A 19866-nucleotide genomic window follows, 5' to 3' on the forward strand; every position below is an offset into this window, starting at 1 on the left:
GGTTTTTTATAACCCACATGGCTTAAAGATCGTTTGGTAGATTTGTGTGTAGGCCCCAGCAACATTGAGTGAGAGGGGCGGGGCCTATTTTTGCGCCGCAGTTGTTTTACAAAGACAAGCAGCAAGCTACAACAGAAGTGTCCTGGTGCACTTCTAATGGCCTAATCGAAGCTTTATTTCCACATTATCAATCCTTGAGGGCAGGTAGGCGCCACAGCAGTACTGTGGCAGGGTGCTGACAAGGGTTTTAACGGGTTTTAAACTCTTCAATACGGTTTTCACATTTGAGGGTTAATTACCTTAAAGGGACAGTCTAGGCCAAAATAAACTTCCTAGGAGGTTCATATGCTAATTTCTTAGACCTTGAAGGCCACCTCTTTCAGATTGCATTTTAACAGTTTTTCATAACTAGAGGGTGTTAGTTCACGTATTTCATATAGATAACACTGTGCACGAGAAGTTATCTGGGAGCAGGCACTGATTGGCTGGCTAGACTGCAAGTCTGTCAAAAGAACTGAAAAAAGGGGCAGTTTGCAGTGGCTTAGATACAAGATAATCACAGAGGTTAAAAGTATATTATTATAAATGTTAGTTATGCAAAACTGGGAAATGGGTAATAAAGGGATTATCTGTCTTATAAAACAATAAAAATTCTGGTGTAGACTGTCCCTTTAATACTTGTGGTGCAATCTTACTAAAGCTTGATGTGTATACTGTAAAAATTTCGGAAAGTTTGGGGTAATTTTAAGCAGTTTTGCAGTTTGTGTATGCCTTTTTTTTTCTCTTAAAGGCACAGTACCGTTTTTGAAAATTGTTTTTTTTGTTTTATTAAATAAAGTGTTTTCCAAGCTTGCTTGTCTCATTACTAGCCTGTTCAACATGTCTGACATTTGAGGGAACTCATTGTTCAATTTGTTTAGAAGCCATTTTGAAACCCTCTCTTAGAATGTGTCCCACTTGTACTAATATGGCTATAAATTGCATACAGCATATTTTGAGTTTGGCAATGGATGATTCTCAGACAGAAGGAAATCGGGTTTTGCCATCTAGTTCTCCCCAAGTGTCACAACCAGTAACGCCCGCACAAGCCACACCAAGTACCTCTAGTGCGTCTAATTCTTTCACCTTGCAAGATATGGCCTAAGTTATGAATACTACCCTCACAGAGGTTTTATCTAAACTGCAAGGGAAGCGCAGTAGCTCTGGGTTAAGATCAAATGTTGAGCCTTCTGACGCTTTAGTAGCTGTATCTGATATTCCCTCACAATGTTCAGAGGTAGGGATGAGGGATTTGCTATCTGAGGGTGAGATTTCTGATTCAGGAAAAATGTTCCCTCAGACTGATTCAGATATGACGGCATTTAAATTTAAGCTGGAACACCTCCGCTTATTGCTCAGGGAGGTTTTAGCGACTCTGGATGATTGTGACCCTATTGTAGTTAAAGAAATTGTGTAAAATGGACAAATATTTAGAGGTTCCTGTCTACACTGATGTTTTTCCGGTCCCTAAGAGGATTTCGGACATTGTTACTAAGGAGTGGGATAGACCAGGTATTCCGTTCGCTCCCCCTACTGTATTTAAGAAAATGTTTCCCATATCTGACACCATGCGGGACTCATGGCAGACGGTCCCTAAGGTGGAGGGAGCTATTTCTACTTTGGCTAAGCGTACAACTATACCTATTGAGGACAGTTGTGCTTTCAAAGATCCTATGGATAAAAAATTAGAGGGTCTCCTAAAGAAAATTTTTGTTCATCAGGGTTTTCTTCTTCAGCCTATAGCGTGCATTGTTCCTGTAACCACTGCAGCTGCCTTTTGGTTTGAGGCTCTGGAAGAGGCTCTTCAGGCGGAGACCCCATTAGATGACATTCTGGATAGAATTGGGGCTCTTAAACTAGCTAATTCTTTCATTACAGACGCCGGTTTTCATCTGGCTACATTAGCTGCAAAGAATTCAGGTTTTGCCTTTTTAGAGCTTTATATCTTAAGTCCTGGTCTGCTGATGTTTCATCAAAATCTAAGCTGTTGACCATTCCTTTCAAAGGTAAGACCCTATTCGGGCCTGAATTGATGGAGATAATTTCTGATATCACTGGAGGGAAGGGTCATGCCCTCCCTTAGGATAAGACGAGGACCAAGCAAAATAATTTTCTTCCTTTCAAAACTTCAAAGGTGGTCCCGTTTCCTCTTCACCTGCTGCGAAGCAAGAGGGGAGCTTTGCTCAATCCAGGCCAGTCTGGAGACCTAACCAGGCTTGGAACAAGGGTAGACAGGCCAAGAAGCCTGCTGCTGCCACCAAGAGAGCATGAAGGGGTAGCCCTCGATCCGGGATCTTGTAGGGGGCAGACTCTCTCTTTGCTCAGGCCTGGGCAAGAGATGTTCTGGACTCCTGGGCAGTAGAAATCGTAACCCAGGGATATCTTCTAGATTTCAAGGATTCTCCTCAAAGGGAGAGGTTCCATCTTTCTCAATTGTCTGTAAACCTGACAAAAAGAGAGGCTGTGTAGAAGACCTTTTTACCATGGGAGTGATCTGCCCAGTTCCAAAAGCAGAACAGGGGCAGGGGTTCTACTCAAATCTGTTTGTGGTTCCCAAAAAAGAGGGGAACTTTCAGACCAATTCTATATCTCAAGATCCTCAACCAATTCCAAAGAGTTCCATCTTTCAAGATGGAGACCATTCGGACTATTTTACCAATGATCCAGGAGGGTCAATATAAGACCACCGTGGACTTAAAGGATGCGTATCTACACATTCTTATCCACAAAGATCACCAATTCCTCAGGTTTGCCTTTCTGGACAAGCATTACAAGTTTGTGGCTCTTCCCTTCGGGTTGGCCACAGCGCCACAAATCTTCACAAAGGTGCTAGGGTCCCTTCTGGTGGTCCTAAGGCCACGGGGCATAGCAGTGGCGCCTTATCTAGACGACATTCTAATTCAAGCGTCGACTTTCCAACTAGCCAAGTCTCACACGGACTTAGTGTTGGCCTTTCTAAGATCTCGCGGGTGGAAGGTGAACATAAAGAGTTCTTTCCCCTCTCACAAGAGTTTCATTTCTAGGGACTCTGATAGACTCGGTGGACATGAAAATATTTCTGACGGAGGTCAGTAAATCAAAGATTTTGTCCACCTGACGAGCTCTTCATTCCATTCCTCGGCCGTCAGTGGCTCAGTGTATGGAGGTAATCGGTCTAATGGTAGCGGCAATGGTCATAGTTCCGTTTGCTCGCTTGCATCTCAGACCACTGCAACTATGCATGCTCAATCAGTGGAATGGGGATTATGCGGATTTATCTCCTCAGATAAATCTGGATCAAGAGACCAGAGACTCTCTTCTTTGGTGGTTGTCACAGGATCATCTGTCCCAGGGAAAATGTTTCTGCAGGCCAGAATGGGTTATAGTGACGACAGACGCCAGCCTACTGGGCTGGGGTGCAGTCTGGAATTCCCTGAAAGCACAGGGTTTGTGGACTCAGGAGGAGGCCCTCCTACCGATAAATATTCTGGCATTAAGAGCAATCTTCAATGCTCTTCAGGCGTGGCCTCAGCTGGCTTCGGCCAGATTCATCAGATTTCAGTCGGACAACATCACGACTCTGGCTTATATCAATCATCAGGGGGGAACAAGGAGTTCCTTAGCGATGATAGAAGTTTCAAGAATTAATCTGATGGGCAGAGGCTCACTCTTGCCATCTGTCGGCAATCTATATCCCAGGAGTAGAGAAATGGGAGGCAGATTTTCTAAGTCGTCAGACTTTTCATCCGGGGCAGTGGGAACTCCATCCGGAGGTGTTTGCTCAACTGGTTCAGCTATGGGGCACACCAGAATTGGATCTGATGGCCTCTCGTCAGAACGCCAAACTTCCTCGTTACGGATCCAGGTCAAGGGATCCTCAGGCAGTACCCTGGTCGTTCAACCTGGCTTATGTGTTTCCACCTTTCCCTCTCCTTCCGCGTCTGATTGCCAGAATCAAACAGGAGAGAGCTTCGGTGATTTTGATAGCGCCTGCGTGGCCACGCAGGACTTGGTATGCAAACCTGGTGGACATGTCATCTCTGCCACCATGGACTCTGCCAATGAGACAGGACCTTTTGTTTCAAGCATCCAAATCTAATTTCTCTGCAACTGACTGCTTTGAGATTGAACACTTGATTCTATCAAAACGGGGTTTCTTTGAGTCGGTCATAGATACCTTGATTCAGGCTCGAAAGCCTGTTACCAGGAAAATCTATCATAAGATATGGCGTAAATATATTTTTTGGTGCGAATCCAAAGGCTACTCCTGGAGTAAAATCAGGATTCCTAGGATTTTGTCTTTTCTCCAAGAGGGATTGGAGAAAGGCTTGTCAGCTAGTTCCCTAAAAGGACAAATATCTGCTCTGTCTATTCTGTTGCACAAGCGTCTGGCAGATGTCCCAGACGTTCGGGCTTTTTGTCAGGCGTTAGCTAGAATTAAGCCTGTGTTTAAACCTGTTGCTCCGCCATGGAGTCTAAATTTAGTTCTTAAAGTTCTTCAGGGGGTTCCCTTTGAACCCATGCATTCCATAGATATTAAGCTTTTATCTTGGAAAGTTTTGTTCCTAGTTGCTATCTCTTCAGCTCGAAGAGTTTCTGAACTATCTGCATTACAATGGGACTCACCTTATCTTGTTTTCCATGCTGATAAGGTGGTTTTGCTTACCAAGCCTGGGTTCCTACCTAAGGTTGTTACCAACAGGAATATCAATCAGGAAATTGTTGTTCCTAATCCTCCACTTAAGAAGGAACGTCTGTTGCACAACTTGGACGTGGTTCGTGCTTTGAAATTTTATTTGCAGGCAACCAAAGATTTCCGTCAAACATCTTCTTTGTTGTCTATTCTGGAAAGCGTAGTGGTCAAAAGGCTACGGCTACTTCTCTTTCCTTTTGGCTGAAAAGCATCATCCGTTTGGCTTATGAGACTGCTGGACAGCAGCCTCCTGAAAGGATTACAGCTCATTCTACTAGAGCGGTAGCTTCCACATGGGCTTTTAAAAATGATGCTTTTGTTGAACAGATTTGTAAGGCTGCGACTTGGTCTTCGCTCCATACCTTTTCAAAATTTTACAAATTTGATACTTTTGCTTCTTCGGAGGCTATTTTAGGGAGAGAGGTTTTGCAAGCAGTGGTGCCTTCCATTTAGGTTCCTGTCTTGTCCCTCCCTTCATCCGTGTACTTTAGCTTTGGTATTGGTATCCCACAAGTAAGGATGAAACTGTGGACTCGGTACATCATGCAAATACTCAAATACTCCTAACAAACGCACTCACAGGTCTTTCTTAATGAACAAAATTTGTTTTTTTATTGTAATAAAAAAACGACCTGTGAGTGCGTTTGTTAGGAGGGGGGGTGTGTGTATATATGTATGTATATATGTATGTATGTATATATATATATATGTATGTATATATGTGTGTATATATATATATATATATATATATATATATATATATCTATATCTATATCTATATCTATATCTATATCTCTCTCTCTCTCTCTCTATATATATATATATATATATATATATATATATATATATATATATATATATATATCTATCTCTATTATTATCTCTATCTCTATTATTATCTCTATTATTATCTCTATCTCTATTATTATCTCTATCTCTATTATTATCTCTATTATTATCTCCTCCTTCTATTATTATCATCTCCTTCTATTATTATCATCTCCTTCTATTATTATCATCTCCTTCTATTATTATCATCTCCTTCTATTATTATCATCTCCTTCTATTATTATCTCTATCATCGAGTACTCCAGGGAGTATAGATGGTGTATATAGTATATCATACACATGGGGCTATAGCAATATATATTTATAGTGTAATGTCTTATACCAAACAGCAGCAAGCTCTGTAAGCGGCTGTGAGATCCCTCATCATTGTTTATTACTCTGGCTCACCTTTTATGCCCTTCTATAATATTAAATTAGGAGGGTGGAACCTAGCATCTTAATAGCTTTGAGATCCATAAAGCCTATAGATTTGTACACTTATATATGTCTAGCTGTTACACACATTGAGTTAAGAGTATTCTCTAGAGATCTGCTTTATTTCAACTAATGTTTTTTCGCTGCAGTACCTGTATATACCACTTGAGGGCGGATGGACTCCGTGTATTCAGTGTGTGTCCTCTCAGCTGTGTCTCTATGCAGTGACGTTTGCCTTATGAGTTTGAACACAATGTACATACATTGTGGAGGGGCTGCACTCTGGGGACAGGCAGTCATCCAAATGAAATGCCGTTTATTATGAGTTTAAAGGTAAAATTCTGCTTTGCTGTTCTCTGCTCTCTTATCTGTTTCTTTATCCGTTCTATGCATATATCCTTTACCATGGTTATTCTAATTCATGTGCAGTGGCTCTATTTTTTGTTTTAGCACGCTTTAATATGGCATGTGGGATGTTAGCTAAGTTGTTGGTGGCTATTTTTTCAGCTATGTTTATGTAGATACACGTGCTTCTGTCAGTTTCCTACATATGTAATGTGGGTCATATTAATATTATATATGGATTTATTTGAGAAGTTCACTATCTTTATATTGAGATGCTCTAATATTGTGATTGTTATTTATAATACTGTTGTGGTTTAGCATCCAACATTATTAGTTTGGGATTGTTGCCATGACTGCGGTTTTGGCGCAATTTTTACTTCATTGGGAGGGGCTTATAACACTTAAATGGATGTGTGTAATTTGTGTTTGCTTGTCTGAGGAAGGGGATATCTCTATCTCAAGGATTGCACTCACAGGTCTTCTGACGAAGGGGACTAGATCCCCCAAAACGTTTCAATAAAGTAATTGTTTACTTCATTCTAAAAAGACCTGTCAGTGCAATCCTTGCTCTTTATTATCGATTACAATTCTGCACCCAGGCGGTTGTCACTTGGTGGGCTGAGCTGGAATTTTGATGTGTATATGTGTGTGTATGTATGACACGGAAGAAGACTGCACTCCAAGACCGGACCGGGTACATATCCAATGACTCTGCAACATCCCAGCCCTGGGTGCTTAAATAGCACTCCCAAAAAGCTTTGCTGTCACCAGAGTCACAGGCAGTTAACCCCAGTCCCGAATCGGTGCAAGAAACATAGGGGGATTACAAACAAATAATACAACATATAGATACTCAGCACTCACCAGCTAGCTCACATCTAAGATTTAAAAACACAACTGGAAAGGTTAGTTACCGCATCTGGCCAAATGGGAAAAGCTCAGGCACCTCGTCAAGGTCCTTTCCACTGCTTGAGTCCCTAACACAGCCACACAATGCGCGCTTACAAACCCAAACAAACTGGGAACAAGATAGGGGTGCACAGGAATATGTAATCACCCAGAGAAATACAAGACACGGAAGGAGACTGCACTCCAAGACTATATATATATAATTTCAGAATGACCTGCAGAAAAAAATAATTGCTAGAAAGAAAAAAAAAAAGTTCTGCTTCTGGGATTGCTTCCACCTTTGTTGAAACAGTATGTGGAAGGCCCATTCCTTCAATATGACTGCGCAAGGACCATGAAGACATGGCTTTGACGTGTTTAGAGTGAAGGAACTCACGTTGACCTGCACAGAGCCCTGACCTCAACCCCACTGAACATCTTTGGGAACATTAGTGCCTGTCCTCACAAATGCTCTTTTGGCTGAGTGCACAAAGTCCTATAACACACTCATCTCGTGCAAAGCCTTCCCAGAAGAGTGTCAGCTGTTATAGCTGCAAAGGGGCAGCTCCATATTAATGCCCATGGGTTTTGGAATGGAATGACCAGCAAGCTCATATAGGTGTGATGGTCAGGTGTCCACATTCTTTAGGCCACCCCACTGACATAATATACTTGTTGTAAAATATGGAATTGGACTAATATATCATCAATTTATATATTATTTGCTTTTGGTTTCCTGAAAGTATGCAAAGCTCTGTCATTTTGCCAACGCAGTATTATGCTACCGAATTAACAGGTGTGTTGCTCTTTTCCGTCTGTAGGTAACAAGCAGAAGGGTGTAAAGAAAGGAACAATTCCTCGGAGCCTCCAGAGTCAGTTGCTCCGTAGCGACAAGACCGGAGTCAGGAAGCAGCTGCGGCGGATGAGGCAGCAGGGCAAGCAGCAGAACCAGAGGGCGACCGCGAAGGGCAGAACGGTCACTTCGGCCATAGGTGAGAACTAGAGGAAGTGGTGACCTGTTGAGCCGCTGTTTTTATTTATTTTTTGCAACTTTTATTTTGTTAGAGCTGGAACCAGACATTCATCTTGTTCGTTACTTACTTTGACGGGAATGGAATCTGAACTTACTGTATGTGTAGCTGGTTTAAAGTATTGTGATGATCAATAGTCAGAAGCACTGCGTGTATGGAAAATACGTTGCTTTAGTGATTAATTAGCAGCTTAAAGGCAAATTCCAGGCAAAACTGGAAACCACGTGGATGCATTTCAGTTTTACATAGAAGCATTTTTGTAATACACATGTTGGCAAAAATACTTCTAATAAAAGCTATAGCCGTTTCAAAAGTGTATTTAAGTATGCACCGTGCACCAGCATTTTAAACACCGCATTTTCTCAGAGAGCCTAAGGTGCTTGTACCATTTGGTAATGACTCGATTTGTTAAAGGGACACTGAACCCAAATTTTTTCTTTCATGATTCAGATAGAGCAGCAATTTTAAGAAACTTTCTAATTTACTCCTATTATCAAATTGTCTTCATTCTCTTGGTATCTTTATTTGAAAAGCAAAAATGTAAGTTTAGATGCCGGCCCATTTTTGATGAACAACCTGGGTTGTTCTTGCTGATTGGTGGATAAATTCACCCATCAATAGACAAGTGCTGTCCAGGGCTGAACCAAAAATTGTCTGGCTCCTTAGCTTACATGCCTTCTTTTTCAAATAAAGATAGCAAGAGAACGAAGAAAAAATAATAGGCGTAAATTAGAAAGTTGCTAAAAATTGCATGCTCTATCTGAATCACGAAAAAAAAAATTGGGTTCAGTGTCCCTTTAATTGCTGACAAGATACAAGCCCCACTGGTGCTCTGAGCAGCTGCAGTATTTAAAATGTTGTTGCACTGAGAATATCTAGCTATGCCTCACGAGCAGAGAAAAATGCTAACACTAAAACAGTGATAACGCTTACTAGAAGCATTTTTGAAAATACATGTATATTGCAAATATGTTTCTATTCAAATAAGTAATCTATGTGCATTTGAATTTTGACCAGACTGTTCCTTTAACAGGTCAGAAGCTCACATTGCCAGGGGTGCGCTTGTTTTTCTTGTTTTCTATTAGCGCACACCGTATCGGGTTCAGTGGCCACCTGCGGTTACGTTACTTTAGTGATATGTTGCTAAAATAAAACAAATGCTGGCAAACTGATCTTTGTGTCCATAATACTTCATTCTGAAAGTTTGTGGTTTCTTTTGACGTCTTATACTTTGTTGTGTGGTTTCTTTTGTTTTAGATTTTAGGGTTATAGCTATAAAGGACACCGCAAAACAGCAGCACATTTTGTTCTTTGTGTGATTGGTGGGGGGGGACACTAATTCTTGTAGCTATGTTTGCTGGAGCAGCGCTTATACTTTTTGCAGCAGATATATTCTTTGTATGAATCTGATGAAACACACAACGGAGTGACAGTAGATCGCTGTTCTAAGCGACAATAACTCATTGAACATTAAATAAATGCTAGATAGAAAGATGCATTCAAAGAAAAGATTAGTCTGAGAATACCATGTAGATGTGTTTTATCTATCAGTTGTTTAGTGACAAAATAAGGGCCAGATTATGATTTAGGCGCTATTTAGCAATATCGCTCGAGCACTAATTGCGCTAGAAATAAGTTGTTGGGGTTTTTTTGTGCCAGTTTGGTTCCACTTGTATTACAAGTTGTAAGTTATCGCTCTCAAGCTTACCCGATGCACGCAAAAAGCTGAAGTCAATGGAGCAAAAAAGTGGAGCGGGAACACCATACTCGCTTGCAAACACGATCGCACATGCTCATGTGCAATAACCCTACATGAAAATATAAATATATCACATTCCAATGTTCTTCAAAATATGTTCTATTTATTCATAACCATTTACTTTCAACTTGTAATGCAATTACAAATGAACTTGCGTGCAAATGGGCATGAAAACCCAATATCTCTCACTTGCAACTAAATATAGAGAATTTCTGTGTACAAATACAAAACTGTTCATGTTTGCTGTTGTCTCTGGTAACCAGATGTCTTCTCTTGTCCTAGAGGAGTATAAGAAACACAGCGAGAAGGATCATCTGGCGCAGAATCTCAAGTACATGCTGAACCCTCAATCTGTGGCCAACAAAGACACTGTCCAGAAGGTGATTATTTGTAAACTGTACAATTACAATTGATGTCTGCTAGAGGCTGAAATAGCTACTAATCTATCTCTATACATCTGTCTGTCTCTGAGCTGTCTGTACGGTTTTCTTCTCATTATAGACATCTCCTATCTGTCTGTACGGTTTTCTTCTCGTTCTAGACATCTGTCTGTATGGTTTTCTTCTCATTATAGACATCTCCTATCTGTCTCTGAGCTGTCTTTACGTTTTTCTTCTCATTATAGACCTCTCCCATCTGTCTGTACGGTTTTCTTCTCATTATAGACATCTCCTGTCTGTCTCTCTGGGCTGTCTGTACGGTTTTCTTCTCATTATAGACATCTCCTATCTGTCTCTGAGCTGTCTTTACGTTTTTCTTCTCATTATAGACCTCTCCCATCTGTCTGTACGGTTTTCTTCTCATTATAGACATCTCCTGTCCATCTGTACGGTTTTCTTCTCATTATAGACATCTCCTGTCCGTCTGTACGGTTTTCTTCTCATTATAGACATCTCCTGTCCGTCTGTACGGTTTTCTTCTCATTATAGACATCTCCTGTCCGTCTGTACGGTTTTCTTCTCATTATAGACATCTCCTGTCTGTCTCTCTGGGCTGTCTGTACGGTTTTCTTCTCATTATAGACATCTCCTATCTGTCTCTGAGCTGTCTTTACGTTTTTCTTCTCATTATAGACCTCTCCCATCTGTCTGTACGGTTTTCTTCTCATTATAGACATCTCCTGTCCGTCTGTACGGTTTTCTTCTCATTATAGACATCTCCTGTCCGTCTGTACGGTTTTCTTCTCATTATAGACATCTCCTGTCCGTCTGTACGGTTTTCTTCTCATTATAGACATCTCCTGTCCGTCTGTACGGTTTTCTTCTCATTATAGACATCTCCTGTCTGTCTCTCTGGGCTGTCTGTAGGGTTTTCTTCTCATTATAGACATCTCCTATCTGTGTCTGAGCGTCTGTACGGTTTTCTTCTCATTATAGACATCTCCTATCTGTCTCTCTGAGCTGTCTGTACGGTTTTCTTCTCCATTATAGACGTCTCCTATCTGTCTGTACGGTTTTATTCTCATCATAGTTTGTCAATCAGAGAGGTTACTAGTTCATTCAGCATTAAATAAGTTGAAGTTCCACTGTAAAAATTTGCTGCAATATTGAAATCACGCGATTGTCGATGATTTCAAGGCCAGCATCAGATCACAGGGGCTGCCTACACTGCTTGGCACCACTCAAGTCTGATTTCTTTTTCTTTTCATTAACTAAAAGGAAGAGGCTGCAGTACACTTTATAAGGCAGGACGTTTCATGCCGTCCATTGCAAAAAGATCAAAATCGGCACAGGATGTAAAAAAGGATTCGCAACGAAGGGGTTAAATAACCCTCCAGAGGGGAGAGCAGCAGACAATAGGGGGGCCTGTAACCTGTGCCACTTGTCACACTTGTATGATTTTGGCTATTAATTTATGCACCAGACCTATCTCCTTCCTTGCTAACCCGTGTCACCAACTGACTTTCTCATATCTTATCTTGGATGTCCTCTCACTACCTTAACCCCTTAACGACCAACGACGTATGGGGTACGTCCTGCAAAAAATGCAGTCAATGACCAAGGACGTACCCCGTACGTCGGTCTTTGAAAGCAGTGGAAGCGATCCTGATCACTTCCAACTGCTTTCATGTTATAGCAGTGATGCCTCGATATTGAGGCATCCTGCTATAACATTTTTAAGCCGTCCGATGAAGAGAGAGCCACCCTGTGGCCCTCTCTGCATCGGCCATCAATGGCCCTGTTCGTTGGTGGGTGGGAGCTGATCGTGGGAGGCGGGTGGGCGGCCATCGGTGGGGAAGGGGGGCGGGATCGAGTGGGGGCGCGTGGGAACCCTACACTATGAAACACTGTAAGGTGGGAGAGAGGGGGTTGAGGGGGGGGGGGGCAAATGTTTTACAAATGTTAACGATCTGGGAGGTTGGGGGTTGAGGGGGGGCAGCTACACTACAGAAAATACTATTTTTAAAATAACATAATAATAAAATGTTCTAAAAAACATATTTGATTTCTCCAACATAGGTGTGTCCGGTCCACGGCGTCATCCTTACTTGTGGGATATTCTCTTCCCCAACAGGAAATGGCAAAGAGCCCAGCAAAGCTGGTCACATGATCCCTCCTAGGCTCCGCCTTCCCCAGTCATTCTCTTTGCCGTTGTACAGGCAACATCTCCACGGAGATGGCTTAGAGTTTTTTTAGTGTTTAACTGTAGTTTTTATTATTCAATCAAGAGTTTGTTATTTTAAAATAGTGCTGGTATGTACTATTTACTCTGAAACAGAAAAGAGATGAAGATTTCTGTTTGTAAGAGGAAAATGATTTTAGCAACCGTTACTAAAATCGATGGCTGTTCCACACAGGACTGTTGAGAGGAATTAACTTCAGTTGGGGGAACAGTGAGCAGACTTTTGCTGCTTGAGGTATGACACATTCTAACAAGACGATGTAATGCTGGAAGCTGTCATTTTCCCTATGGGATCCGGTAAGCCATTTTTATTACAGAGTAAATAAGGGCTTCACAAGGGCTTGTTAAGACTGTAGACATTTTCTGGGCTAAATCGATTCATATATAACATATTTAGCCTTGAGGAATCATTTAATATGGGTATTTTTGTAAAATAATATCGGCAGGCACTGTTTTAGACACCTTATTCTCTAGGGGCTTTCCCTAATCATAGGCAGAGCCTCATTTTCGCGCCGGTATTGCGCACTTGTTTTTGAGAAGCATGACATGCAGTCGCATGTGTGAGGAGCTCTGATACATAAAAAAGACTTTCTGAAGGCGTCATTTGGTATCGTATTCCCCTTTGGGCTTGGTTGGGTCTCAGCAAAGCAGATACCAGGGTCTGTAAAGGGGTTAAAGATAAAAACGGCTCCGGTTCCGTTATTTTAAGGGTTAAAGCTTCCAAATTTGGTGTGCAATACTTTTAAGGCTTTAAGACACTGTGGTGAAATTTTGGTGAATTTTGAACAATTCCTTCATACTTTTTCGCAATTGCAGTAATAAAGTGTGTTCAGTTTAAAATTTAAAGTGACAGTAACGGTTTTATTTTAAAACGTTTTTTGTACTTTGTTATCAAGTTTATGCCTGTTTAACATGTCTGAACTGCCAGATAGACTGTGTTCTGAATGTGGGGAAGCCAAGGTCCCTTCTCATTTAAATAGATGTGATTTATGTGACACAAAATTTAGAGAAAATGATGCCCAAGATGATTCCTCAAGTGAGGGGAGTAAGCATGGTACTGCATCATCCCCTCCTTCGTCTACACCAGTCTTGCCCACACAAGAGGCCCCTAGTACATCTAGCGCGCCAATACTCCTTACTATGCAACAATTAACGGCTGTAATGGATAATTCTATCAAAAACATTTTAGCCAAAATGCCCACTTATCAGCGAAAGCGCGACTGCTCTGTTTTAGAAAATACTGAAGAGCATGAGGACGCTGATGATATTGTTTCTGAAGGGCCCCTACACCAGTCTGAGGGGGCCAGGGAGGTTTTGTCTGAGGGAGAAATTTCAGATTCAGGGAAAATTTCTCAACAAGCTGAACCTGATGTGATTACATTTAAATTTAAGTTGGAACATCTCCGCGCTCTGCTTAAGGAGGTGTTATCCACTCTGGATGATTGTGAGAATTTGGTCATCCCAGAGAAACTATGTAAAATGGACAAGTTCCTAGAGGTCCCGGGGCCCCCCGAAGCTTTTCCTATACCCAAGCGGGTGGCGGACATTGTAAATAAAGAATGGGAAAGGCCCGGTATACCTTTCGTCCCTCCCCCCATATTTAAAAAATTGTTTCCTATGGTCGACCCCAGAAAGGACTTATGGCAGACAGTCCCCAAGGTCGAGGGGGCGGTTTCTACTCTAAACAAACGCACCACTATACCCATAGAAGATAGTTGTGCTTTCAAAGATCCTATGGATAAAAAATTAGAAGGTTTGCTTAAAAAGATGTTTGTTCAGCAAGGTTACCTTCTACAACCAATTTCATGCATTGTCCCTGTCACTACAGCCGCGTGTTTCTGGTTCGATGAGCTAGAAAAGGCGATCACTAGTAATTCTCCTTCTTATGAGGAGATTATGGACAGAATCCGTGCTCTCAAATTGGCTAATTCTTTCACCCTAGACGCCACTTTGCAATTGGCTAGGTTAGCGGCGAAAAATTCTGGGTTTGCTATTGTGGCGCGCAGAGCGCTTTGGTTAAAATCTTGGTCAGCGGATGCGTCTTCCAAGAACAAATTGCTTAACATTCCTTTCAAGGGGAAAACGCTGTTTGGCCCTGACTTGAAAGAAATTATCTCTGATATCACTGGGGGCAAGGGCCACGCCCTTCCTCAGGATAGGTCTTTCAAGGCCAAAAATAAACCTAATTTTCGTCCCTTTCGTAGAAACGGACCAGCCCCAAGTGCTACGTCCTCTAAGCAAGAGGGTAATACTTCTCAAGCCAAGCCAGCCTGGAGACCAATGCAAGGCTGGAACAAGGGAAAGCAGGCCAAGAAACCTGCCACTGCTACCAAGACAGCTTGAGATGTTGGCCCCCGATCCGGGACCGGATCTGGTGGGGGGCAGACTCTCTCTCTTCGCTCAGGCTTGGGCAAGAGATGTTCTGGATCCTTGGGCGCTAGAAATAGTCTCCCAAGGTTATCTTCTGGAATTCAAAGGGCTTCCCCCAAGGGGGAGGTTCCACAGGTCTCAATTGTCTTCAGACCACATAAAAAAAAAACAGGCATTCTTACATTGTGTAGAAGACCTGTTAAAAATGGGAGTGATTCATCCTGTTCCATTAGGAGAAATGGCCTCTCGTCAGAACTTCAAGGTTCCTTGCTACGGGTCCAGATCCAGGGATCCCAAGGCGACTCTAGTAGATGCACTAGTAGCACCTTGGACCTTCAAACTAGCTTATGTATTCCCGCCGTTTCCTCTCATCCCCAGGCTGGTAGCCAGGATCAATCAGGAGAGGGCATCGGTGATCTTGATAGCTCCTGCGTGGCCACGCAGGACTTGGTATGCAGACCTGGTGAATATGTCATCGGCTCCACCATGGAAGCTACCTTTGAGACGAGACCTTCTTGTTCAGGGTCCGTTCGAACATCCGAATCTGGTTTCACTCCAACTGACTGCTTGGAGATTGAACGCTTGATCTTATCAAAGCGAGGGTTCTCAGATTCTGTTATTGATACTCTTGTTCAGGCCAGAAAGCCTGTAACTAGAAAAATTTACCACAAAATATGGAAAAAATATATCTGTTGGTGTGAATCTAAAGGATTCCCTTGGGACAAGGTAAAAATTCCTAAGATTCTATCCTTTCTTCAAGAAGGATTGGAGAAAGGATTATCTGCAAGTTCCTTGAAGGGACAGATTTCTGCCTTGTCTGTGTTACTTCACAAAAAGCTGGCAGCTGTGCCAGATGTTCAAGCCTTTGTTCAGGCTCTGGTTAGAATCAAGCCTGTTTACAAACCTTTGACTCCTCCTTGGAGTCTCAATTTAGTTCTTTCAGTTCTTCAGGGGGTTCCGTTTGAACCCTTACATTCCGTTGATATTAAGTTATTATCTTGGAAAGTTTTGTTTTTGGTTGCAATTTCTTCTGCTAGAAGAGTTTCAGAATTATCTGCTCTGCAGTGTTCTCCTCCTTATCTGGTGTTCCATGCAGATAAGGTGGTTTTACGTACTAAACCTGGTTTTCTTCCGAAAGTTGTTTCTAACAAAAACATTAACCAGGAGATAGTCGTGCCTTCTTGGTGTCCGAATCCAGTTTCAAAGAAGGAACGTTTGTTGCACAATTTGGATGTTGTTCGCGCTCTAAAATTCTATTTAGATGCTACAAAGGATTTTAGACAAACATCTTCCTTGTTTGTTGTTTATTCTGGTAAAAGGAGAGGTCAAAAAGCAACTTCTACCTCTCTCTCTTTTTGGATTAAAAGCATCATCAGATTGGCTTATGAGACTGCCGGACGGCAGCCTCCTGAAAGAATCACAGCTCATTCCACTAGGGCTGTGGCTTCCACATGGGCCTTCAAGAACGAGGCTTCTGTTGATCAGATATGTAAGGCAGCGACTTGGTCTTCACTGCACACTTTTACCAAATTTTACAAGTTTGATACTTTTGCTTCTTCTGAGGCTATTTTTGGGAGAAAGGTTTTGCAAGCCGTGGTGCCTTCCATTTAGGTGACCTGATTTGCTCCCTCCCTTCATCCGTGTCCTAAAGCTTTGGTATTGGTTCCCACAAGTAAGGATGACGCCGTGGACCGGACACACCAATGTTGGAGAAAACAGAATTTATGTTTACCTGATAAATTACTTTCTCCAACGGTGTGTCCGGTCCACGGCCCGCCCTGGTTTTTTAATCAGGTCTGATAATTTATTTTCTTTAACTACAGTCACCACGGTACCATATGATTTCTCCTATGCAAATATTCCTCCTTTACGTCGGTCGAATGACTGGGGAAGGCGGAGCCTAGGAGGGATCATGTGACCAGCTTTGCTGGGCTCTTTGCCATTTCCTGTTGGGGAAGAGAATATCCCACAAGTAAGGATGACGCCGTGGACCGGACACACCGTTGGAGAAAGTAATTTATCAGGTAAACATAAATTCTGTTTTCAAACTGGGTACTGGCAGACAGCTGCCAGTACCCAATATGGCGCATAATAAGGCCGAGAGGGGGGTTAGAGAGCTGTTTGGGGGGGGGGGATCAGGGAAGTTGGGGGCTAAGGGGGGATCCTACAGAGCAGAATTATCTTCTTTTTTTTTTTTTTTTTTTTTTTAATCCCCAAAAAACTCTTATTTTAGTACTGGCAGACTTACTGCCAGTACTTAAGATGGCGGGACAATTATGGGGTGGGGGAGGGAAGAGAGCTGTTTGGGAGGGATCAGGGGGTGTGATGTGTCATGTGGGAGGTTGATACCTACACTAAAGCTAAAATTAACCCTACAAGCTCCCTAATTAACCCCTTCAATGCTGGGCATTATACACGTGTGGTGCGCAACGGCATTTAGCTGCCTTCTAATTACCAAAAAGCAAAGCCAAAGCCATATATATCTGCTATTTCTGAACAAAGGGGATCCCAGAGAAGCTTTTACAACCATTTATGCCATAATTGCACAAGCTGTTTGTAAATAATTTTAGTGAGAAACCTAAAATTGTGAAAAATGTAACGCTTTATTTTTATTTGTTAGCATTTGGCGGTGAAATGGTGGCATGAAATATACCAAAATGGGCCTAGATCAATACTTTGGGATGTCTTCTAAAAAAAAAATATATGCATGTCAAGGGATATTCAGGGATTCCTGAAAGATATCAGTGTCCCAATGTAACTAGCGCTAATTTTAAAAAAAAGTGGTTTGGAAATAGCAAAGTGCTACTTGTATTTATTTCCCTATAACTTGCAAAAAAAGCAAAGCACATGTAAACATTGGGTATTTCTAAACTCAGGACAAAATTTAGAAACTATTTAGCATGGGTGTTTTTTGGTGGTTGTAGATGTGTAACAGATTTTGGGGGTCAAAGTTAGAAAAAGTGTGTTTTTTTCCATTTTTTCCTCATATTTTATAATTTCTTTTATAGTAAATTATAAGATATGATGAAAATAATGGTATGTTTAGAAAGTCCATTTAATGGCGAGAAAAACAGTATATAATATGTGTGGGTACAGTAAATGAGTAAGAGGAAAATTACAGCTAAACACAAACACCGCAGAAATGTAAAAATAGCCTTGGTCCCAAACGGACAGAAAATGGAAAAGTGCTGTGGTCCTTAAGGGGCTAAGCTAAATCTCCACCCCCCTGTTCAAAAATCTCCAACCTCAACTTCTCTGTCGATAACTCCATTACCCCTACCCCGCATGCCTGATGTCTTGCGGTCACACTTAACTCAGATCTTTCACTCCTCACATTCAGTCCTTGGCTAAATCCTGCCGCTTCCTTAAAAACATCTATACAATTAGACCTTTCCTTACACAAAACACAACTAAGAATTTAATCCACTCTCTCTCATCCTTTCCCGCCTCGACTACTGTAATTCTGTCCTCTGGTCTCCCTAGCTGCCGCCTAGCTCCTTTTACAATCCATAATGAATGCCTCTACCAGGCTCATCTTCTTTACATGTCACGCTTCATCTGCTGCACCTCTCTGCCAATCCTTTCACTGGCTTCCTCTTGCCTCCAGGATTAAACACAAAATTCTCACTCTGACATACAAAGCCCTAAACTGCACTGCCCCCCCCCCCCATATCTCAGACCTTGTCTCCAGATACTATCCCTTCCGTCCCCTTCGCTCTGCTCACAATCTCCTCCTCTCTTGTTACCGCCTCACACTCCCGTTTACAGGACTTCTCCAGACTGGTTCCCATCTTGTGGAACTCTCTGCCTCCCTCAAGACTCTCCCCTAGTTTTGAAAGCTTCAAGCGCTCCCTAAAGAGACTACTATTCAGGGACGCATACAACCTACACTAACTTTTCTTAATACCAGTTCCTCTCCTCCATTGCTATCCCCTTGAACCACTTTAGCATGTAAGCCTAAGAGCCCAACTGTTTGCAGATCACCTTCATAAGAGCTGACTACAACAGCCCGGCTCTAACCATTTGATCCCTATAAATGTTACCTTGTATACCACCTTTGTTTATAGCGCGGAGGAATCTACAAATAACCGATAATATGTAGCTCTTCAAGTGATGGTAAATCCAAGCGTTAAACGCTAGGATTTACCATCAATAAAAATCAAGGGGAGTTTGTGATCAGTTCTTAAAAATAAGTACTAAACTCACCCTTTCTGTGCCGTTGCACATCGCTAAATTCAGCGGCTCCGGCCACCCAAGGCACATCCATCTTCCTACCAATGAGGTGCTGCTTGCTCTTCTGTACTAATAGCCTTTCGTGCATACAGAAACCTGTCAGTTGACATGCATGGCTTTTGGTTTAGAGGTGCAAACGTTACCTCATTGAAGGAGATTGATGTTTCTCTTGTTAAGTGTATCCAGTCCACGGATCATCCATTACTTATGGGATATATTCTCCTTCCCAACAGGAAGCTGCAAGAGTCCACCCACAGCAAAGCTGTTATATAGCTCCTCCCCTAACTGCCATTACCAGTCATTCTCTTGCAAGTCTCAACATAGATAGGAGGTCGTGAGAGTCTGTGGTTTTTTATACTTAGTTTATTTCTTCAATCAAAAGTTTGTTATTTTTAAATGGCACCGGAGTGTGCTGTTTATCTCAGGCAGTATTTGGAAGAAGAATCTGCCTGCGTTTTTTCTATGATCTTAGCAGACGTAACTAAGATCCAGTTGCTGTTCTCACACATTCTGAGGAGTAAGGTACTTCAGAGGGGGAATGGCGTGCAGGTTTTCCTGCAAATAAGGTATGTGCAGTAAAATATTTTTCTAAGGAATGGAATTGACTAAGAAAATACTGCTGATACCGAAGTAATGTAAGTACA

The 19866-nt window shown here is 42.0% G+C and overlaps 1 protein-coding gene across 1 annotated transcript in view; it reads left to right on the forward strand.

The window, feature by feature from the left end:
• Nucleotides 1-19866, forward strand: part of RPS19BP1 (ribosomal protein S19 binding protein 1) — a 79018-nt gene that overhangs the window by 26701 nt on the left and 32451 nt on the right. The window contains exons 2-3 of the mRNA XM_053721278.1: nt 8029-8199; nt 10280-10377. Of these exons, the coding sequence (XP_053577253.1) occupies nt 8029-8199; nt 10280-10377 (269 nt within the window). The remainder of the gene's footprint in view (nt 1-8028; nt 8200-10279; nt 10378-19866) is intronic.

This window comes from Bombina bombina, chromosome 7 (genome assembly GCF_027579735.1).
Source record: "Bombina bombina isolate aBomBom1 chromosome 7, aBomBom1.pri, whole genome shotgun sequence".
Lineage (NCBI taxonomy): Eukaryota > Metazoa > Chordata > Amphibia > Anura > Bombinatoridae > Bombina > Bombina bombina.